General features: G+C 35.3%; 2 protein-coding genes across 2 annotated transcripts; one reads left to right on the forward strand and one right to left on the reverse strand.

Moving 5' to 3' along the window:
* Positions 1 to 1,306: 1,306 nt before the first annotated feature.
* On the reverse strand, positions 1,307 to 5,573 carry LOC123555507 (uncharacterized). Its single transcript, XM_045346114.2, has 3 exons — positions 5,407 to 5,573; positions 1,653 to 2,578; positions 1,307 to 1,428 (listed from the first exon to the last, which is right to left on the reverse strand). Exons 1-3 carry the CDS (start codon positions 5,471 to 5,473, stop codon positions 1,357 to 1,359), a joined length of 1,065 nt encoding a protein of 354 aa, XP_045202049.2. The 5' UTR covers positions 5,474 to 5,573; the 3' UTR covers positions 1,307 to 1,356.
* A 1,075-nt stretch (positions 5,574 to 6,648) lies between these two features.
* Positions 6,649 to 17,328, forward strand: LOC123554455 (transmembrane protein 254-like). Its single transcript, XM_045344619.2, has 4 exons — positions 6,649 to 6,794; positions 10,566 to 10,669; positions 11,461 to 11,520; positions 13,574 to 17,328. Exons 1-4 carry the CDS (start codon positions 6,705 to 6,707, stop codon positions 13,686 to 13,688), a joined length of 369 nt encoding a protein of 122 aa, XP_045200554.2. The 5' UTR covers positions 6,649 to 6,704; the 3' UTR covers positions 13,689 to 17,328.
* The last annotated feature ends 1,057 nt before the right edge of the window (positions 17,329 to 18,385 follow it).

The raw sequence follows: 18,385 nt of genomic DNA on the forward strand, positions 1-18,385 counted from the left end.
TAGACAGATTTTTTCAATGCTATTCAATTATTGTGCGCATATTGCCCCAAGCAAAGATTTGCATACAAAAAATAGAGTATATTTTTGCATAATTTGCAATATATGCACCTCGATAGAACATTATAAAACGTTTTAAATCATATTCGGTTTTAAATTTCAAAACTATTACCTGCTTAAACGTTTGAAAGATGCCATATATAAACTATTTCTTCAAACCCTTTTTTTTAATAGTTGACTGATAACCTATCCCAAAAGGGGATGTGGTAGGTTGACAAAAATGTCGCCCCTTTTTCGTTAGAGAAAGGGGCATTGATCCTGTGATGCGTGTATGTGGTCGCACGGTCACATTTTTTTTTCCAACGGTGTCCCTTTTAAGTGTGGTGAGAAATAGTCAGTGGGAAGGACTCAAAGTGTGCTGGGGTTACAATTTCTCAGTGATCATTGCTGATGATCAGTGTGGAGTGGCCACAGCTCTGAGTATTTTTCACAGAACATTGATCATCCAGAAGTACTGCTCACTGAGAAGTGTTCACGGCACTGTGAGTACTGCTCACTGAGTAGTGTTCACGTTACCGTGAGTACTGCTCACTGAGTAGTGTTCACGGCACCGTGAGTAGTGCTCACGTTATCGTGAGTACTGCTCACTGAGTAGTGTTCACGTTACTGTGAGTTCACGGCACCGTGAGTACTGCTCACTGAGTAGTGTTAACGTTATCGTGAGTACTGCATCCGTGCAGTCTGGCCAGGATCCATACTGTTCGCTTTCAAACCCTATTGCAATTAGAGAAACCGTTAGCGAACTGTATGGATCCTGACCAGACTGCGCGGATGCGCAAACTAGTCTGGATACATGCTGGTCGCAAATGCACTATGTTGGTTTTCTCATGGTGCGGCTCATTTTATACACACTACTGCACATTTAGCTTTATACATACATGCATTTACGGTTGTAAATCCTTTCTGGTGGTCATATTTCAAATTTTGTTCAATAGATTTACATCCAAATATATGGTCCGTAAATGTTCCTCATCACATCTATATCTAGCTTCTGTCTTAACTTTCTTTAATCATAAATAGCGGTTTAGTCAACAAAAATTTCCCTTCAACTGACATTGATGAAAAGAAGTAAAAACAGTACTGTTTTAATACTGTCATACATTTAACACAAACATTAAAGGTACACATGTATGTCAGAACTCCTTTGCATAACAGACGCACGAAATGTGTAACTGCCAATTGAAAAATTGTGATTTCATATCTAAACAATCACCTGTATTTAAAACAGCATAAAGAAATATGTATGGTATCGTTTTGCTTTTATGTAACCTTTATTTATATAAATCAAACAAATTCATTTTAAAACTTTGACAAAGAGAAATACATATATCCGAAATCTTCCTTTGTTGTCATTTTCCTAGTAACCACATTCTGTAATTAGAAAAAAAAATCTTTAATTAATCACAGTTTGAACGTACTTGTCCTGTATTTGACTGAAATACAAATACTTGCAATAAAATACATCTAAACTGCAGAAAACTTGCAGACTTTCATGTATTAAAGAAACAAATTTCACACAATGTCTTATGACTAACAACAGAGCACTGGAACAGAAAATTTAAGAATGTAAGTCTTGGCAAAGATAATAAACTTACTTTGTCAATGACACAGTGAAGACTGCTGTCGGCGTAAATTCCCAAAATTCCAGGCATGCCCGCCTCGTTCTCAATGTTGTTACATCTAATTTGTGGTAATCTAGTCTCGTCCAGCTCAATTGTATCACCTAGTTCTTTTGCCGGCTCATTGGCGTCTGTAGATGTTGCATCAGAAAGCACATTAATGTTCGAGGAAGCCCGCATTGCAGATACTGGTTCCGGTATTGCAGCATCGACAGATGTATCGGGTACAGAAAATACTTCGTGTGGCGCATCTCCTACGGTTGATAATATACTTGTAATGGATTCTGACGAGGAAGCCTGCCCCGTTGACACGGAAACATTTAGCGATTTTGGTGCAGCCACCACATGAATGTCAGCAGTAGGCACTATTTCCGGTTTCCTTTCTGCAGCGGGTACAAATGATTCCGCTGTTGCTCTTAATTCTGAACCTGGTTCGGATGGTATAGGTGAAGCTGCCGATGGAACAAAAGGTTTGGCATCAGCCCGAAGTGTAGGAACATCCCCACCGTTTGATGTAGAAATGTGCTGGGAAATATCAGAGTCCGTATATAATTCTCCTATTTCAGTCAAAGGTGAATTAACAGAGGAACATATTTGTGATGCATCAGGTGTTGTTCCAGTTTCAACTATATGTGTAGAACATACTGCAACATCAGCATTTTCATTCGTGTCTGTTTCGTTCTTTAACTTTTCTCTTTTTCTTTTATTTCTATATTTACGCATCTTTTTGTTATACTGCCTAACTCTTTCTTTTTGTTTTTCAGTCTTCTTTTTCTTCTTTCCAGGATGAGCTACTGTCGCGTCAACTGGGTAACATGCATTTCCAGGTTCATTCAAATACATATACATATCCATAATTGGTGCGTCCATAACATCACCACAACTCTCATACTGGGACTTATCTGTAATGGGAGAAAAACACGGCGTAAATAATATGATGTTTTTATTGAGTTTATGAAATACCTGTAATGTGTTGAATACGCTTTGTTATTTCTTTTGTGCTTGTTGTTGTTTTTTATTTGTTTGTTTGTTTTTAGATTTAGGGACGCGGTCACATACCTAGTCGTCTCAACATAAATTTTGTTAAAAGTGTCTTTCGGGGCAAAGTATCTCCATAAAGTACATAAACAATGTTTAAAAGGAGTAACACATCTGCTAATACACTACAATGGTTAGAAGATAAATGAACTGATCTCTGATCTCAGAAACTTTTGATCCAACTGAATTTTAAACCGACTTGCCGAATAGGTGTATGTGTACATTGAACAATAAAGAATATAATAGTTGCGTGCGTTGTTTTTATCCGATGCCGAGTTTAGATTCTTTCGTGGTATTTTTATGTGTCGGATATGCATTTAGTGCGGAATTTCGTGCATATGCGTATCTTAGCTCGTATGTTAAAAATAAATGTATGAAAATGCTTTACTATAACCGTAACTGCAACATGGTGGAAACCAGCATGTTAAAATCTTAATTTAGTCTCAATTATTCTTTGGATTCTTACTACAAAAGTATACCTTATACATTTATTAGAATAAAAAGAAACGTTCTTGAAAACCTTAAAACAAACATAGTTTCGAAATTGTTAAGTGGGTATTTCGTCTGATATGGCTACAAAATAAGAAAGGCCCATAGATTACTTCAAAGTTCAAAAGGTCTTGTTGTTCTCAATGCATAATTTAATGTAAGTAGATTGTATTTAGTTCTTGTCGAATTAAAGGGAAAAGAAGGTCTAATTTTATAAGTTTTTTTTATATGAAAGCGACCATTAAACCATTCATATCGATGACAAATTGTCTATCTCTGTGTAACAATTTATGAGTCGTTAGAAAGTGATATTATAGAGCCTCCTGTTACAAAGTCCTGTTACAGCAGACTTGAGTGTTGTTTGTCTTTTTGTTTTTGTATGATATGGAAGGCGGCATTTTTGTGCGTGATAGATGCGCTCGCATCTTAGTGCTGCCTTGAAAAGCAATGACAATACGGGTGACATTGGTAGAGAGTCCGCTTTGAGTGTGGGTGATCTGGGTCCGATCCCCGGCCGCGTCATACCAAAGGCGTGAAAAATGGTACTGGTAGTTCTCTTGCTTGGCACTCAGTATTGAAAGGGTTGTACTAGGAGGTAAAATAAGCAAGGTAAGTACCTGATACTGGATATCTATAGTTTGTCGCACAAGCGATTTGTAGCTCGTGCTGTATGTTGGATTATATGCGATGTTAAATGAAATTACCTTTACTTTTACATTACAGATAATTTGATAAAATAGAAGATATATTCACAGTATGTATGCGATGCTTGAACTGTGTGTTTTCCTAAATAAATTTTGCGAAAGAAAAACAGCGCCTCCACACATGCAGATTCTATAATGAAACTAATTCATGTCCTCCAAAATAACGCTTACCCTGCTATATTTCTAAAATGGACTGGTCCATCATTTAATTTGGACAGTGTCACTTATTATTCAAAGGGGTACTCACTGAAAAATTATTGACTGAATAGCGAACAGTGCAGACCATGATCAGCCTACACGGATGTGCTGATCTTGGTCTGCACTGGCAGGCTAAAGGTTAATTTCTTATGATTACAATAATCGATTTATAATTGGTGTACAAGAAATGCATGTGTAAGCTGTATTTGATATTCACTGTAGTGCTAAAGTATCCATGCGAAAGATAATTCATGTGATATAAATATTAACTGGCCTTATTTTTGTTTTTATTCCTTATTTAGTATTTTTATTCAAGCCAGAATATATAATATTATTTGTCTAATAAATTGTATAAAACAAGTACCATAGAAGATCCTAGATTTCAAGCATGTACCATGTGGACGCAGTGGTCGAGAGGGCTAAGACACTTTCCTACGGAGGTGAAGGCCCCTGGTTCGAATCCTGGCTAACATCATTGCGGTGTGTCCTTGGGCAAGGCACTTTATCACGATTGCCTCAGCCGACCCAGCTGTAAATGGGTACCAGCAATTTGCTGGGGGTAAGGTATAATTGGTTTTAACGGTTCTTAAAATAGGGTTACCTTTTACCTTTCCCTTTACCTTATACTAAAAATAAGATTCCTGGAATGGTTTTTGGTTGCGGGTTTATCCCGCTACCAAAGTTAAGTGTATTTCTGACAATCATGTAGCATCTTTATTTGATTCCAAATCACATCTAAAGGATGTTCATGTGCTACACAAAGTAGTCCCATTCATAAACAATGCGGATGAATTATCAATGATCAAGCAGTTGTTATTCAACCTTTGTCCATTCACACTGAACATTTAGATTATACAAGATCTATCAATGATAAGGTATTCCAGCCCATGGTTACATCACTGACTTCCAGCTGGCAATTTAGATAATTTCATGTATGGTCATAAGGCAGAGGTAATCTTAGATATGAGGCACATTTGTATTTGGTTCTTATACATGTATATTTATAGATTGGCATTTAAACAGAAATTAAATCTAGCAAAACTCGCAACCATCAGACATCTCCAGGCTTTGATTATAAAACCTTGAATATTGATATCATGTGTTAAATGCTAACGATTTTTTGGGCCGCCTCGTCATTACAGCTGACAAAACAAAGGTCCGCAAGTCCCCAATAATAAAAGACTAATGGTCCGCCGAAAAATAAAAGTTGAGCATGTCGGCACTGTTTGGCTTTCGCCGTCGTTGACGAAAAATCCTCAAAACAACTTGTATTAATTCTAGTTGCAATCGTGAGAACCTACCTTGGTTTGTCGTAAGCGATTCATTTTGAAGCAAGTGAAAATTTCTATCATCTATATTTTCATCCATATTCTGCAGCAGAAAAATCTATGACATTTATATGTTTGATATCTATCGTCAATAGATACTGACGTCTATCGTCAATGGATACTTGACGTACTGATGACGTCAAATTAAGTCATAATTGACGTCGCGATTCGCCCGCAGAATCTTCGCTAAATAAATTCTACAGAATATCATATAAAATGTTTAATAAAAAAAAGAAGTATAATTTTTTATAGCTTTTCGAAAACAAATATCTGTGTGTTTCCTATTTGAATTCTCCAGGCATGATAGTAACATCGTGTGTAATAGTACTCATAACATATATTCTTGGAAAAATTGACCCTTTGATTTTGAGTCTCCCTGTATTAAGGCACACAGACACTAAATAGAAAAATGGCGCATAATGACGGATACAAATAGTCCTCTTTTTTTTTTTTTTTTTTTTTTTTTTTTTTTTTGTTCTGTAGAGCTATTTTCCTTATTTTCTTTGCAATTTTTTTGCTAAAATCACATAACAGATCTATGACATGTGGGTAGCATTTTTTTTTTTGCTCTGTAGAGCTATTTTCCTTATATTCTTTGCAATTTTTTTGCTAAAATCACATGACAGATCTATGACATGTGGGTAGCATTTTCATAATGAAATAACAACATGACAAAATTTTTCATGGAAACATAGATCATAAACCACCAGTATAATTTGGGGTCTCATTTTTTAGCTGATTTTGCAGTTTGTGTGTTTGACTGAAATTATTTTTCTTGCATCAAACATGACCCCATGTTTTTTTGGTTTTTTTTTATTATTTTTATTTAGCACTGACAATATTCTGCAATAAAATGTAGGTTACAGACATTTAAAATGGGTCCTGATGTGTGCTGCGGCCATTGTAAATATGTCAGTTTTATATAGAATAAAGAACAACAACTATTTAGTGTGTTATAACCTTAATAACAATTTGAAGGTGCAGTTCCCATTGCTTAATTGTACCTCTAAGACAAATGTCAAATATTGTCGTTATAAAATATACATATCTTTGTACAAACTTACAAAATTTTAGACTGGAACATTTAAAACTTTATTTATGACTTGTCGATAACATAGTCAGTTATGGTAAATGGTTACTGTCAAGAAAATGATGTAGGCCTATTTCTTACGTTACAACAAATGGTCAATGTGCGCCGGATTTACGGTTTTTAGCCGAACTTAAATTCGGATGCTTCGGTGTTTATCAAGTGTCGTAGGGAAGGGTACAAAATGAAAGGTCCAAAGTTTAATCCTAATTACTTTACATATCCTAAGCCTATAGAAGGAACAATTATAGCAGTTTTGATGGTTCTTTTCTATGTAAGTTATCTGGTATTCAGTTTGTCTATTTCATCGCAGAACATTCAAACCTGCAGTACAAACGTTCTCTCAGTCTCGCATGTTTACATTTGTTGTGATCATTGGTTCCCAGCTCTTGTTCTATCGAATGAGGCAGGATACAGTGGGACTGCTACTTCTGCCACTTCTACCACTTTATGACTGATAATACTGCCATTTTAGGTATGCGCGAGAAAAAGAAAGAAATACAGTGAAAGTAAACAAGAAGTTTACGACAACCTAGTCTAAATAATGAGACCTCGGGCAGACCGATTTTACATTTTGATATTTTACGTTGTCTACCTAGAGGTCTCAACCAGAAACAATCAAAACTGTGGTGGAAACTGTGGTCAATTGAAATTACGATTTATCAGTAGTCACGATTTTTCTTTAGCCTTAACTGCTTACCTGTTGTTTTAAATCATAAATAGTAAATAAAAAACATAAGAACAGGACATATTTATCAAGAATTTCTGTTGTAAAAAATTTAAACCTCTAACGTTTCAATCGTCTTCATGTAATGGCGGTCGGAGGCGTGACCAATGAAAACGCTTCGTGTAGTAATGTGTTTACCGGTGATCGGCCATTTTCCAATATGTAGTACACTCGTGTTAAACCTTGGCATTTTTTTAACTGCCATAGTTTGAATTTTCCTCAAGAAATCTCGGTAATATATACATCATTGAAAAGGAAAAATTACAGGCTTTCTATGTATGTATTTCTTTTTTTTTATCCGTTGCATTATTATAACATAATTCCCGCCCAACGGATTCCATTGGGTGTTACTTACGCAAAGAAGAGGACAGTGCTACCACATTCTTTACCTTTTCTGGTTTGTACTCGGAGGCGGATATCGACAAGTCAAAATAATATAACGATATTCAACTCTCGAGTACAATTATTTGGACTAACGACAACCTTGAGCAAGGTCAACAAACAGATGTAATAGTAATGGATTTTAGTAAAGCATTCGACAAGGTTGATCACAATAAATTGATATTTAAACTTAATGAGCTGGGTGTCCACCCTCTGGTATCACAGTGGATAAAGTCATTTCTGAAGGGTCGAACCCAAAGAGTAGTTGTAGACGGCTGCACTTCTGACACCCTGCCTGTCCTGTCCGGTGTCCCTCAGGGATCCGTCCTAGGGCCCTGTCTCTTTCTGGCTTACATTAATGACCTACCAGATTCTATTAGAAGTAAGGCAAGACTGTTTGCAGATGATACCATAGTATACCTTACAGTCAAGTCCTCATCTGATGCCCAAACACTACAAAAAGATTTGTACGCCCTTGAAAAGTGGGAACAGGACTGGTCAATGGAATTCAATCCAGACAAGTGTGAGGTGCTGAGAATTACTCGCAAACGAAACCCTGTCATGTTTCCTTACACCCTGCATGACAAGGAACTGAAATCTACCGATACCGCTAAATACTTAGGTGTTACACTAACTAAAGACTTAAACTGGTCTGAACATATTAATACTATTTCCTCTAAAGCAAACAACTCTCTTAAATTTATCAAAAGAAATGTTCAGACAACAAACAAAAAGGTCAAAGAGAAAGCCTATAACACCTATGTCCGTCCACAACTCGAGTATTGCTCATCCATCTGGCACCCCTGGCAAAAGTCCCTCTCATACAAAGTCGAAAAAGTGCAAAGATCAGCTGCACGGTTTATCTTTAACGACTATAACTATACAAGCAGTGTAACCCAGATGATTAACACCCTAAACTGGCAAACTTTAGAACAACGGCGCATACAATCTTCTCTCATCTATTTTTACAAAATCGGAACAAATCATGTATGCGTCGACCATAACCATCTAACACCGACCAGAAACCTGAACTACCTAATTCCACAGTCCCGTACTCAATACCACATGAATTCCTTCTTCCCCCGTACAATCAGACTATGGAATGGCCTTCCCCAATATGTACAGTCCAGCCCCAGCCTCAACATATTTGCTGAGCGGCTGGCCACTGTACATCTGCAGTAACTTCCTTCACTATGTTTTTTAACTTAGCACCTGTAGTAATTTTTATTCTTTGCACCTAATGAGTTTTCTCATTTTTAACACTGCCCAGACAAGCGCCTTCCAGTCATAATCGTTTATGATTGTTGGAAGTATCATGTAGATGTAGATGTAGAAAATGTGTACAGTGAGAGGGTTAAAAACAAAGAACTAACTGAGTCTAGATAAAGAGTTGTGCCACCAGAGACTTGAAAGCCTCAAGCGACCCTACCGACACAATGTCTGGAGGTAATGCGTTCCAATCACATACTGACACTATATATTTCTATTTACTTGTAGCATACATATAGGATGTATTTGCCCAATGGTGTCAGTGTCATGATATATAAGATAAGAATATTCTTTGAAATGAAAGATATATTCTAGTTAGTCCAACTCCTGACCTATTATTATTAGATCCTTGTAAAAGTACAGACCTTTGTAATACACTTGGAATTAGCCCAAGATGTTTTGCTCCCAATTAATGTTGTTATGCACATTTAATAAACTGGAAGTAATGCTGCAATATCATTTATCCAGATGAGGTTGAATGAATCCTGGACTCTGTATTTGGGGCATGAAAAACTATGTTATTTAACTTATTAATGGCAATCTACAAGGGCATACCCAGGGGCGATATGAATTAAACACACGGGAAAGGGGGTGAGTGTGGGAGGGGGTATCCCCTCCCGCAGAAATTTTCTGAAATATTAACTTCATTTGGTGCAGTCTGGCTGCTTTGTAGGGTGATACTTTGACAAAAAATTATACGCATGTGCGTATTATGCGTAACAGTAGTAACGCCCTTGACCTGTGAGTAAATGTATTAAAACGGTAACATCTTTTTTAATGATATTCAAATGTTTGACATGTTAAATGATTTTAAGTGATGTCTTAAAATCAGCGTATAATGCGCAAAGCTCTTTAATGTGTGGCAAATACATCAAAAGCAAGCAGAAGGACCTGTTGGGGTTCTACCCAGGTGCTCACCCATGATGAAATAATTCACGGAGAGACACAAGGGGTCTTTCCACAATCAAAGCTGGAAAGTGGCCATATGACATATAATTTTATTATTAAATCTATATTTATAATCCTTTCCATTGGTCTAGATGTAGTCATATGATCAAATTATGATAAAAAGTCGTATTGACTTGAAGGCAGAGCCAAAAACACGTATTGCCCTCCAGCTGTGAAGTCATCATAATTTGAAGTCAAAACAATGTGACGTCGTACACAATTTACCACAAAAAGTGACCGAAAGCTGCAGATATTTGTATTTAAAGTTTATACTTATGAGTAGGCTGGATTTAGTAATAAAACAATTGTTGCCTTTTAAGTTCGGTCGATATCACTTTTATTAGGTCGATAAATGTCATAATTGTGTCGGTGCAATGTTAAACCCAACAAAAAAAATTAACAATATATAGTGCATTACTTATCAATTCAGAAAGTTTTACATGAATTATGTCCCTTTTATTATATACACTTTACCTCTATCTCTGTTATAAATAAATACATTTGACACAGACTTAAACTATTGTTCAATATCTTCAATATCTACATCAACACTGGAGTCAATCAACATTCTAGTGATAGCTCCATCTTCCTGAGGTGTGCCCAGTTCACTATCTAGAATTGATATAGTCGAGAATGCTGTCTCCTGTGACAGCTCTTGTTTGGGCAATTGTCAGCCTTGCATAGCAGCAGGTCTACAATATCATAAATTTTATGTTTCAGTTTAGCTTGTACAAGCCTGAGAGTGTAATACTAGATTATTATGGACCTCTTGGAACATTGGGAAGGTACCTGAACAAAAATCACATGGGTGTTCTTCAAACTATGTAAGTAATGTGATTCCATTTGTAGTCGTTTGCACTTTATTTTTATGGATTGTTTGAAAATTAGTGTCTAAAATGAATGTGCTGGTACAAATTGTATTGTGAATCTTGAAAGTACATGTAAATTTAGACTTTGTTGTAGTCTAATTCAATGCAGACATTTCATTCTGGACTTCAGATGTTTCTTTACAGTTAACTCATAAACCCCATAAATAGCACTAACCATAGCAGCCCACTCAGACCTTTGTGAACGCCAAGAAGAAAGAAGAGACCTTTCTTTTACCTCATTTATTATAACAGTAGATTCCACTTATTTGAATACTGGTTATAGGAATATTCCACTTATTTGTATGCAAATCACTGAGAGTAAACTCAGAGAAACATTGAGTTAGGAGTTTGATTAAACATAGTGTAGATAGAATTTCAAAACAGGATGGAAGTATTTGTTAAGCGTACAGATGCTTTAGGATCAAACTTTATAAGAGAAAAAATGTCTCAAATTTCGAGGGACAATGAAATTGACTGATTTTTTTTTCAAAGTATACCCTTTAATTTTGTGCCTAGCTCAAAAAGGATTTGATGTAAATTCATGAAACCTTGCTAGAGTCTTTATCATGATGTGACCTTGCACACTTGGCTTTCTTCTTGGGAATCTTAGCGCTTATTACAGAGTTATGGCCCTTGAAAATAGCCAAATAGTGGATTTTTTGTTTGTGATGCTCATAGCTCAAAATATGTATGGCCTAGAACGATTAAAGTGAAACTTAGTATGTTCCATTTTATTATATTTATAGACTGGTTGCAACAGTTGCAGCACATGTGGGAGAATCAGTCTATGCAGGTGTTTTGTGCAGGTAATGTGACAACTTAAATTTCAAAGGCAATGTTTTAAACATTCAAACTAAATAAGTATTTTTCCTTTTTCAGAGATAAGTACTTACAATAAAAAGCTATTCTGACTGACAGTCTTATAAAGTAATAATAAAAAAAACAAGAAGAAGATGTCTGGTTCAGGTACTGAATCAGTGTTTATATTTATAGGTCCAGATTCACCTGCAGGTTTGCCTTTGAATTCAGACAAGGATCAGTAGTTTTTAAGGTTAACAGATTTGTGACAGTCACTTCGATGTACCAGAGATTTTTTATGATGCATTTTATCATGTTTAACCCTTACCCTGCTAAATTTCTATAATGAACTTGTCCATCTTTCAGTTTGGACAGAACCATTAACTGTTAAAAGTGGTGCTTGCCAAAAAGATTGTACATGTCAACTCCCGGATCCTCTCGCGGAATTTCGGTCCATTTCCCGGACATACGGAAATCAGTTATTTCTCCCATAAATCCAAAATTCCAAGCTAATGGTTTCATGTATCAAACTAAATCCCTAATTACACACTGTGCCTGAGGTAATTTATCAGTTTTTAGCACAAGGTCACACACGTACAGGTTTAGATTGTGTTAATTGGCAAATGGTGATGTTAAAGACAGGAGCTTGTTAATGGAAGAATTAGGTGGGAAAAGATATTTAGGGAAACATTTGAATAGATAAAAGAGCCAACCTTTATTGGAGTGATGGCAATCATTACCACTGATGACAGAATTAAGTGAGAAAACAACTTGAGATAGGTTTAAACATTTTTTTTTAACAGCTATGATTTTGTATTTTAGTCTTACGAGTAAAAAGCACTTTTCAGTATAAATTTAAAATGGTGAAATAGGTTTATTTCCAATCTATATTAGCTACTGCTGATGTGCTAAAAATATAGAAACATCAAAAAGACCTGCAGATTATTCACATAAAAGACTCGCCAATAAATTTCATCCAATTCCTCTGCTTATTTAAATGAAAATCAAATGATGATTAAATAAATTTAAATCAATACTTTTCTGTTCAACCTTTACCCCGCTGAATTTCTATAATGAACTTGTCCATCTTTCATTTTGGACAGTACCATAAACTATTAAAAGGGGTGCTTACCAAAAAGATGCTGACTGAATGGCAAAGAGTGCAGATCATGATCTACTCTAGTCGCAAAGGCAGATTCAGTCATGTCCAGCATGATAAGGGTTGAAATGTTTTAAAATGCAACTTAAGCCCCTGAAAACATTGCCTTAATCAGTTAATCAAGTCAGAAAGGAAAATGATTTAGATCTAATCTGTTTTACAGCTTTATATTCAACTAGAAATGACCCGCCCGCTTAGCTCAGTAGGGAGAGCGTTGGTCTACAGATCTCGATGTCACAAGTTCGATCCCCGAGCGGAGCATATGTTCTCCATGACGGTTTGATAAAAGACATTGTGTCCGAAATCATTCATCCTCCACCTCTGATAATTCATGTGGGGAAGTTGGCAGCTTCTTGCAGAGAATAGGTTTGTACTGGTACAGAATCCAGGAACACTGGTTATGTTAACTGTCCGCCGTTACATGACTGAAATACTGTTGAAAAACAGCGTTAAACCAAACACAAACAAATAAATTGACCAGAAATTTCCTAAAAAATGCTGGTTGATAAAATTTCCTGGATTTTCATCAGATCTCCTGGAGTTTCTACTGAAATCTCCTGGAAAATTGTCCACGGAACTTGACATGTGTGAAAGATACTGACTGAATGGAAACAGTGCAGACCGTGATCAGACTGCACAGATGTGCAGGCTGATCTTGGTCTGCACTGGTCGCAAAGGCTAAGGGTTAATAAGCTTGGCATTTAAAAGTACAGGTTATTGGCAATGCACAGCAGCTTTGAGTAATAAGTTAGATAATACTTTTTTTGGACTCCATATTGTTTGGACTTAGATTCATGCACCATGTTCGTATGAGTTTATTTTTTATCTCTTCACAGTCTGATGCAACTGATTCTGAACATTGCTTTGAACAGTTGTAAATTTTATTTTTTATTTATTTGTAGGAAAAAGCGCCTCAACATGTTGCCAACGGTGTTATGGATGCTACAGACATTTGTGATGGGTTTTCCGTCATTACTACAGCTTGTAGCATACAGACCAAGAAAAAAACAGGGCTGACAAACATATTTATTAAGTAATATTCACATACTCAGGATACATGAACCATCAGCAGTGATTATTCACCTTAAATGAAAAAGGTTGTGTCATGATGTACAGGAAAAATTATTTGAATAGAATGTCATTTGGAATTTTATGAACTGGAAATATAAAATGATTTCATTAATTATTCACTTCAGCACATACGAGCCGCGCCATGGGAAAACCAACATAGTGGCTTTGCGACCAGCATGGATCCAGACCAGCCTGCGCATCCGCGCAGTCTGGTGAGGATCCATGCTGTTCGCTTTCTAAGCCTATTGGAATTAGAGAAACTGTTAGCGAATAGCATGGATTATGACCAGACTGCGCAGATGCGCAGGCTGGTCTGGATCCATGCTGGTCGTAAACCCACTAAGTTGGTTTTCTCATGGCGCCACTCATACAGTGATTAACTACTTCTTTACATTAGTACTATTAATCATTTTATTCACCAAGGTGACATATAATTTAGTCAGAGAAGGTCTCTTTGACTTTCCAGTGAACTGGACAGAGGTACCATGGGATTTCCCTGTGGTCATGTGACCAATTTTATGCAAATGTGTTTTAACTTTTATATTGTGTCGTCAAAGCTGGCCTGTGATGTTACATTTTGTATATTGAAATTTTATAAACATTGATCTTTGATGATTATTATGCCTCCACTGTCGAAGACCTTGGAGGCAAATAGTGTATGAACTATCTGTCTGTCTGTCCGTCACTGTTTTGTACTCCTCAAAGTTTCCATCTGATTGAAATGAAACTTGATTTACATAATCCACATTGAAGAGGACATGCACAAATTGTCAAGACTTTCAAATGTGATTTTTTTTCTCGAGTTGTGCACATTTTTGGACTTTAAAACTTAACAAAAACATAAATTTGTACTTTGTGTACTCCATTCCTACAGTTTTTATCCAACTGAAATGAAACTTGGTATGCATCATCATAAATTATTCCTCAGTTAATACTTTCTTATTTATATGTTTATTTTAATACTGAGAAATAAATTTCACTGGGCATATAATTGTATGGTTTTGGCTAAAAATGCTATTTCTTTGGGGCTAAAATTGGTAAATGTCAAGTTAAGAAAGAGAAAATACATAGGACTTTTTCTGTGTTTAGTGGAACTATTTTCATGGATTAAAACAACAAAAATTGAAAAAATTAGTCCACCACAAAAATTTTACTGAATTTACAAAACTTAAAAACTGTATCACATCTGAAGTTTGAATGTTTTGATGTAGTTGAAGCAAATAGATCAACATTTTTGCAGACAATTATCAGAATGCACCTTTCTGTACTTTGAAGTTTTTCTTCCTATACTTGTCCTCAATTGATAGGGGACATTATAGCATTGTTTATTAATACTTACCTTGTTACTGAATAAGAAATAAAAGAATGACACAAAACTGTTTTACATATTTTATTATTCTGATGTATATGGATGAAAGTTTTACTGTATACATGTGGTATATTCAATAAACACAAAATACTTAACACAAACATGTGCTTTACTAATGTTTGTTACAGCAATACAAAGTCACTCAAATCTGTGAATCTGTTTTCACATAAAAATTATCCTGGTCGGACTAAAGATAAGAAAACAGGAAATACTCTAAAATAAGAAACAAAAAAGCTGCTGCTCAACTGTACAGGGTGAGCTTGTTTAATAAGATGGTATAATATTTCTTTGCACTTAAAATTTGTATTAAAATGAAAGTTTTGAGTAAAGATGAAATGGTTGTTAAAAATCTGAATATGATTTTAAAATGAATTCAAATGGCAAATTCTGTGCTTTAATCTTTTATATGAAATGGTGATTATATATTTAAAGTTCCAGTTTCTTATCCAAGGTACATGTACATGCAGTTCACAAGAGGCCAGAGCATAGCTCGTCGTGACTACAAAAGATGTACATGTAGCTCAGCTAGGCCGGGGCACTGACAATTACAAATTACAGGTTTGGTTGCTAGGCAACGTCTCCTGCCATGTGCTGAGGCAGCAGATGACAAAAAAAAAAAACGACTAAACAAATCAACGCTTTTCAATAAAATCTGGCAAGCTCAAACTGAACACTAACATTATTTTGCATTTTCAAAACACAGTACTTCATATTGTAAATTACAAACTTTTGAGTGCCTTTCTTTAGTGTGGCATGAAAAATGCAACAAAAACTTGATGAATTTCAAAGCGGACGAAAACAACAAAGGTATTCCAGTTAGGTTTCTTGCTTTCTAGTAAATATGCACAGCAAGACAAACCTTAATAAAAATCAACACAATTTAAAATGAAGATGATTATTATGTCTGGAAACAAACATTTTATTTTTGCCACAACATTACCAATCCCTCATCACTATTTAGCTGTAACATTTACAGTCAGTCAAAATTGGACTGGAAACCAGGATGTTTTCTGAACTTAATTTTAACAATACCCCATTTATTTCCTATTAAACAAAAAAAGACTGAAACTGTGTGCTATTATGCAACAAAATTACTGCATCACAATTATTACATCATAGCATCACTGGTTTTACACTTGCCCTGCTAAATTTCTAAAATGGATTGGTCCATCATTCAATTTGGGCAGCATTACTTATTATTTAAAGTGATGTTCACTGAAAATTTATTGACTGAATAACGAACAGTCCAGACCATGATCTTGGTTTGCACTGGTTACAAATGCAAAATCACTTGCCGCCAGCAGGCTAAGGGTTAAGTGGTGCACAAAATCATTGTCATTCAGATGCAAGTTATTATACCTTGTGAGCTGTTTACTCGTGATATAATTCCTTCACACTTGAACTCCAACAATGATTTTGTTCAACAAAAAAATCACTGTTTAAAATATTATTATTTCTTAAGTAAAATTAAAGTCGGAAACATGTATGCTGCCTTCTGTTATAAACTAAGAATAAAATCAAATATAGGTAGCGATTCAGGGAAAAACTGTCTTATATAAATTTATGATTACACCATATAATAAAATACTGATAATATACATGTAACATGTATAACATTTTATATTAATGACATAAATACAGTTGAAAATTATATTGCTTAAAAAATATCTGAAACTGTACAAAAATTGTGGCTGTCCTTGCTCAACTCTCACAACCCTCCCTCGTAACAAAATTAAATAGGTTTTCAGTAAAATTCAGCCTGATCTGTAACAGATTTTTTCATGAATTTCTTTTTTTTTTTATTTTGCAAGATTCAGTTATAACTTATCATTCTTAAATGTCTCCACAACTGATACATGGAACAGTTTCATAGTGAATTCAGCAATAAATATAGTCATAATTGCATTTTTTTCTAATTCCACACAATGGCCTGAAATTTACAATAGAAAATGATTGTATCAAAAATCATTTTAACAATAAATTCAAACTAACCAATTTTAAAAGTTAAATTAAATGCATATATCTAAAAATCCCACCATTACCAATATTTCAATGGTCTGAAGTTTTCCAACAAAACACTGCAATCAGAACATACTGGTGCTTCATTTTTTAAGTGGATTCTACCTCAAAATCTTTAGACATTTAAAAGTTACAGTCAATCACTACTAAACCTATACTCCCGTATCTTGTCAAATCTTCAATATGACTCTTATCAATTCTAAATCTATATTCCAATGTTCGTCTAGTCTGATGAACAGATTTTTATCAATACTTAATCCAAATTCCAGCATCCTCTCAAGTTTGGCAATCAATAATTAATCTTTATTTTTGGATCATACTGCAGTCTGTTAAATTTAGCGCCAGCATTTGTAATAAACATACCAGCAGAAGGACAGCCAGACAATCACTACATTTTGAAAATTAACCTTTAGCCTGCTAAATTTCTAAAATGGACTGGTCCATCATTCAATTTTGGCAGTACCGATTATTATTCGAAGGGGTGTTCACCCAAGTAGCGAATAGTGCAGACCAACATCAGACTGCACGGATGTGCAGGCTAGCCTTGGTCTGTACTGGTCGCAAAGGCAGAATCACTTGCCGCCAGCAGGCTAAAGGTGAAAGATGAGGTTTTTGCATAGTTTATCATTCACAATATACAAAACTTATTCTTCATACCATTCAATTATAAAAGATCTCTCGCTCAGCTTATATGTAACACAGCATTTACATGGCATAGCATCAAGTAAATGCCAGGCCAACTACTAAATATCACAGTTTGCCTGTGCATATAAATATGTTCAGTTTATTTCACCCAAGTGGACAGAAATTTGGCATTTAGCACAGACAGAGATTTTGTAAAATTGTTTTGTAACGTATCTTTTCTGCATTGCAACAGATATTATTGAGTAACTGCCCATTCAAGTGAAATCTACTGGTCAATACTTCCTCACAAAATATTGATGAATGACAAAAATTTTTTTTCAGCCAAACTCTGCAAGAAAGTTGATACAAAGTTTCAACTAAGATAAAGAAAAAGCCTGTGGTATCAGTTACTTTCATTTGCACTCTGCCAAAATGATTAATTTATGGGGACATGGATTTGTGAAGTTAAAAGTTATTTATTTATTTATTTTGCTGGGTTTAACGTCGCACCGACAAAATTATAGGTCATATGGTGACTTTCCAGCATTGATGGTGGAGGAAGACCCCACGTGAAATTCAAAGTTGAGAAATATGATTAATTCAATGGAAACTCGTCGTTTTCATTAGGACT

The sequence above is a fragment of the Mercenaria mercenaria genome, chromosome 7, assembly GCF_021730395.1.
Source record: "Mercenaria mercenaria strain notata chromosome 7, MADL_Memer_1, whole genome shotgun sequence".
In the NCBI taxonomy this organism is placed as follows: domain Eukaryota; kingdom Metazoa; phylum Mollusca; class Bivalvia; order Venerida; family Veneridae; genus Mercenaria; species Mercenaria mercenaria.

What these genes read in the sequence shown, in the direction of transcription:
- LOC123555507 (XM_045346114.2), bottom strand. Translation starts at nt 5,473, where the DNA reads ATGGATGAAAATATAGATGATAGAAATTTTCACTTGCTTCAAAATGAA. An exon ending in ATCGCTTACGACAAACCAAG is followed by an intron (nt 2,579 to 5,406) that starts GTAGGTTCTCAC and finishes CTCCCATTACAG; the next exon opens with ATAAGTCCCAGTATGAGAGT. An exon ending in TTCACTGTGTCATTGACAAA is followed by an intron (nt 1,429 to 1,652) that starts GTAAGTTTATTA and finishes TTCTAATTACAG; the next exon opens with AATGTGGTTACTAGGAAAAT.
- LOC123554455 (XM_045344619.2), top strand. Translation starts at nt 6,705, where the DNA reads ATGAAAGGTCCAAAGTTTAATCCTAATTACTTTACATATCCTAAGCCT. An exon ending in TTTTGATGGTTCTTTTCTAT is followed by an intron (nt 6,795 to 10,565) that starts GTAAGTTATCTG and finishes TTTATGTTTCAG; the next exon opens with TTTAGCTTGTACAAGCCTGA. An exon ending in ATGGGTGTTCTTCAAACTAT is followed by an intron (nt 10,670 to 11,460) that starts GTAAGTAATGTG and finishes TTATATTTATAG; the next exon opens with ACTGGTTGCAACAGTTGCAG.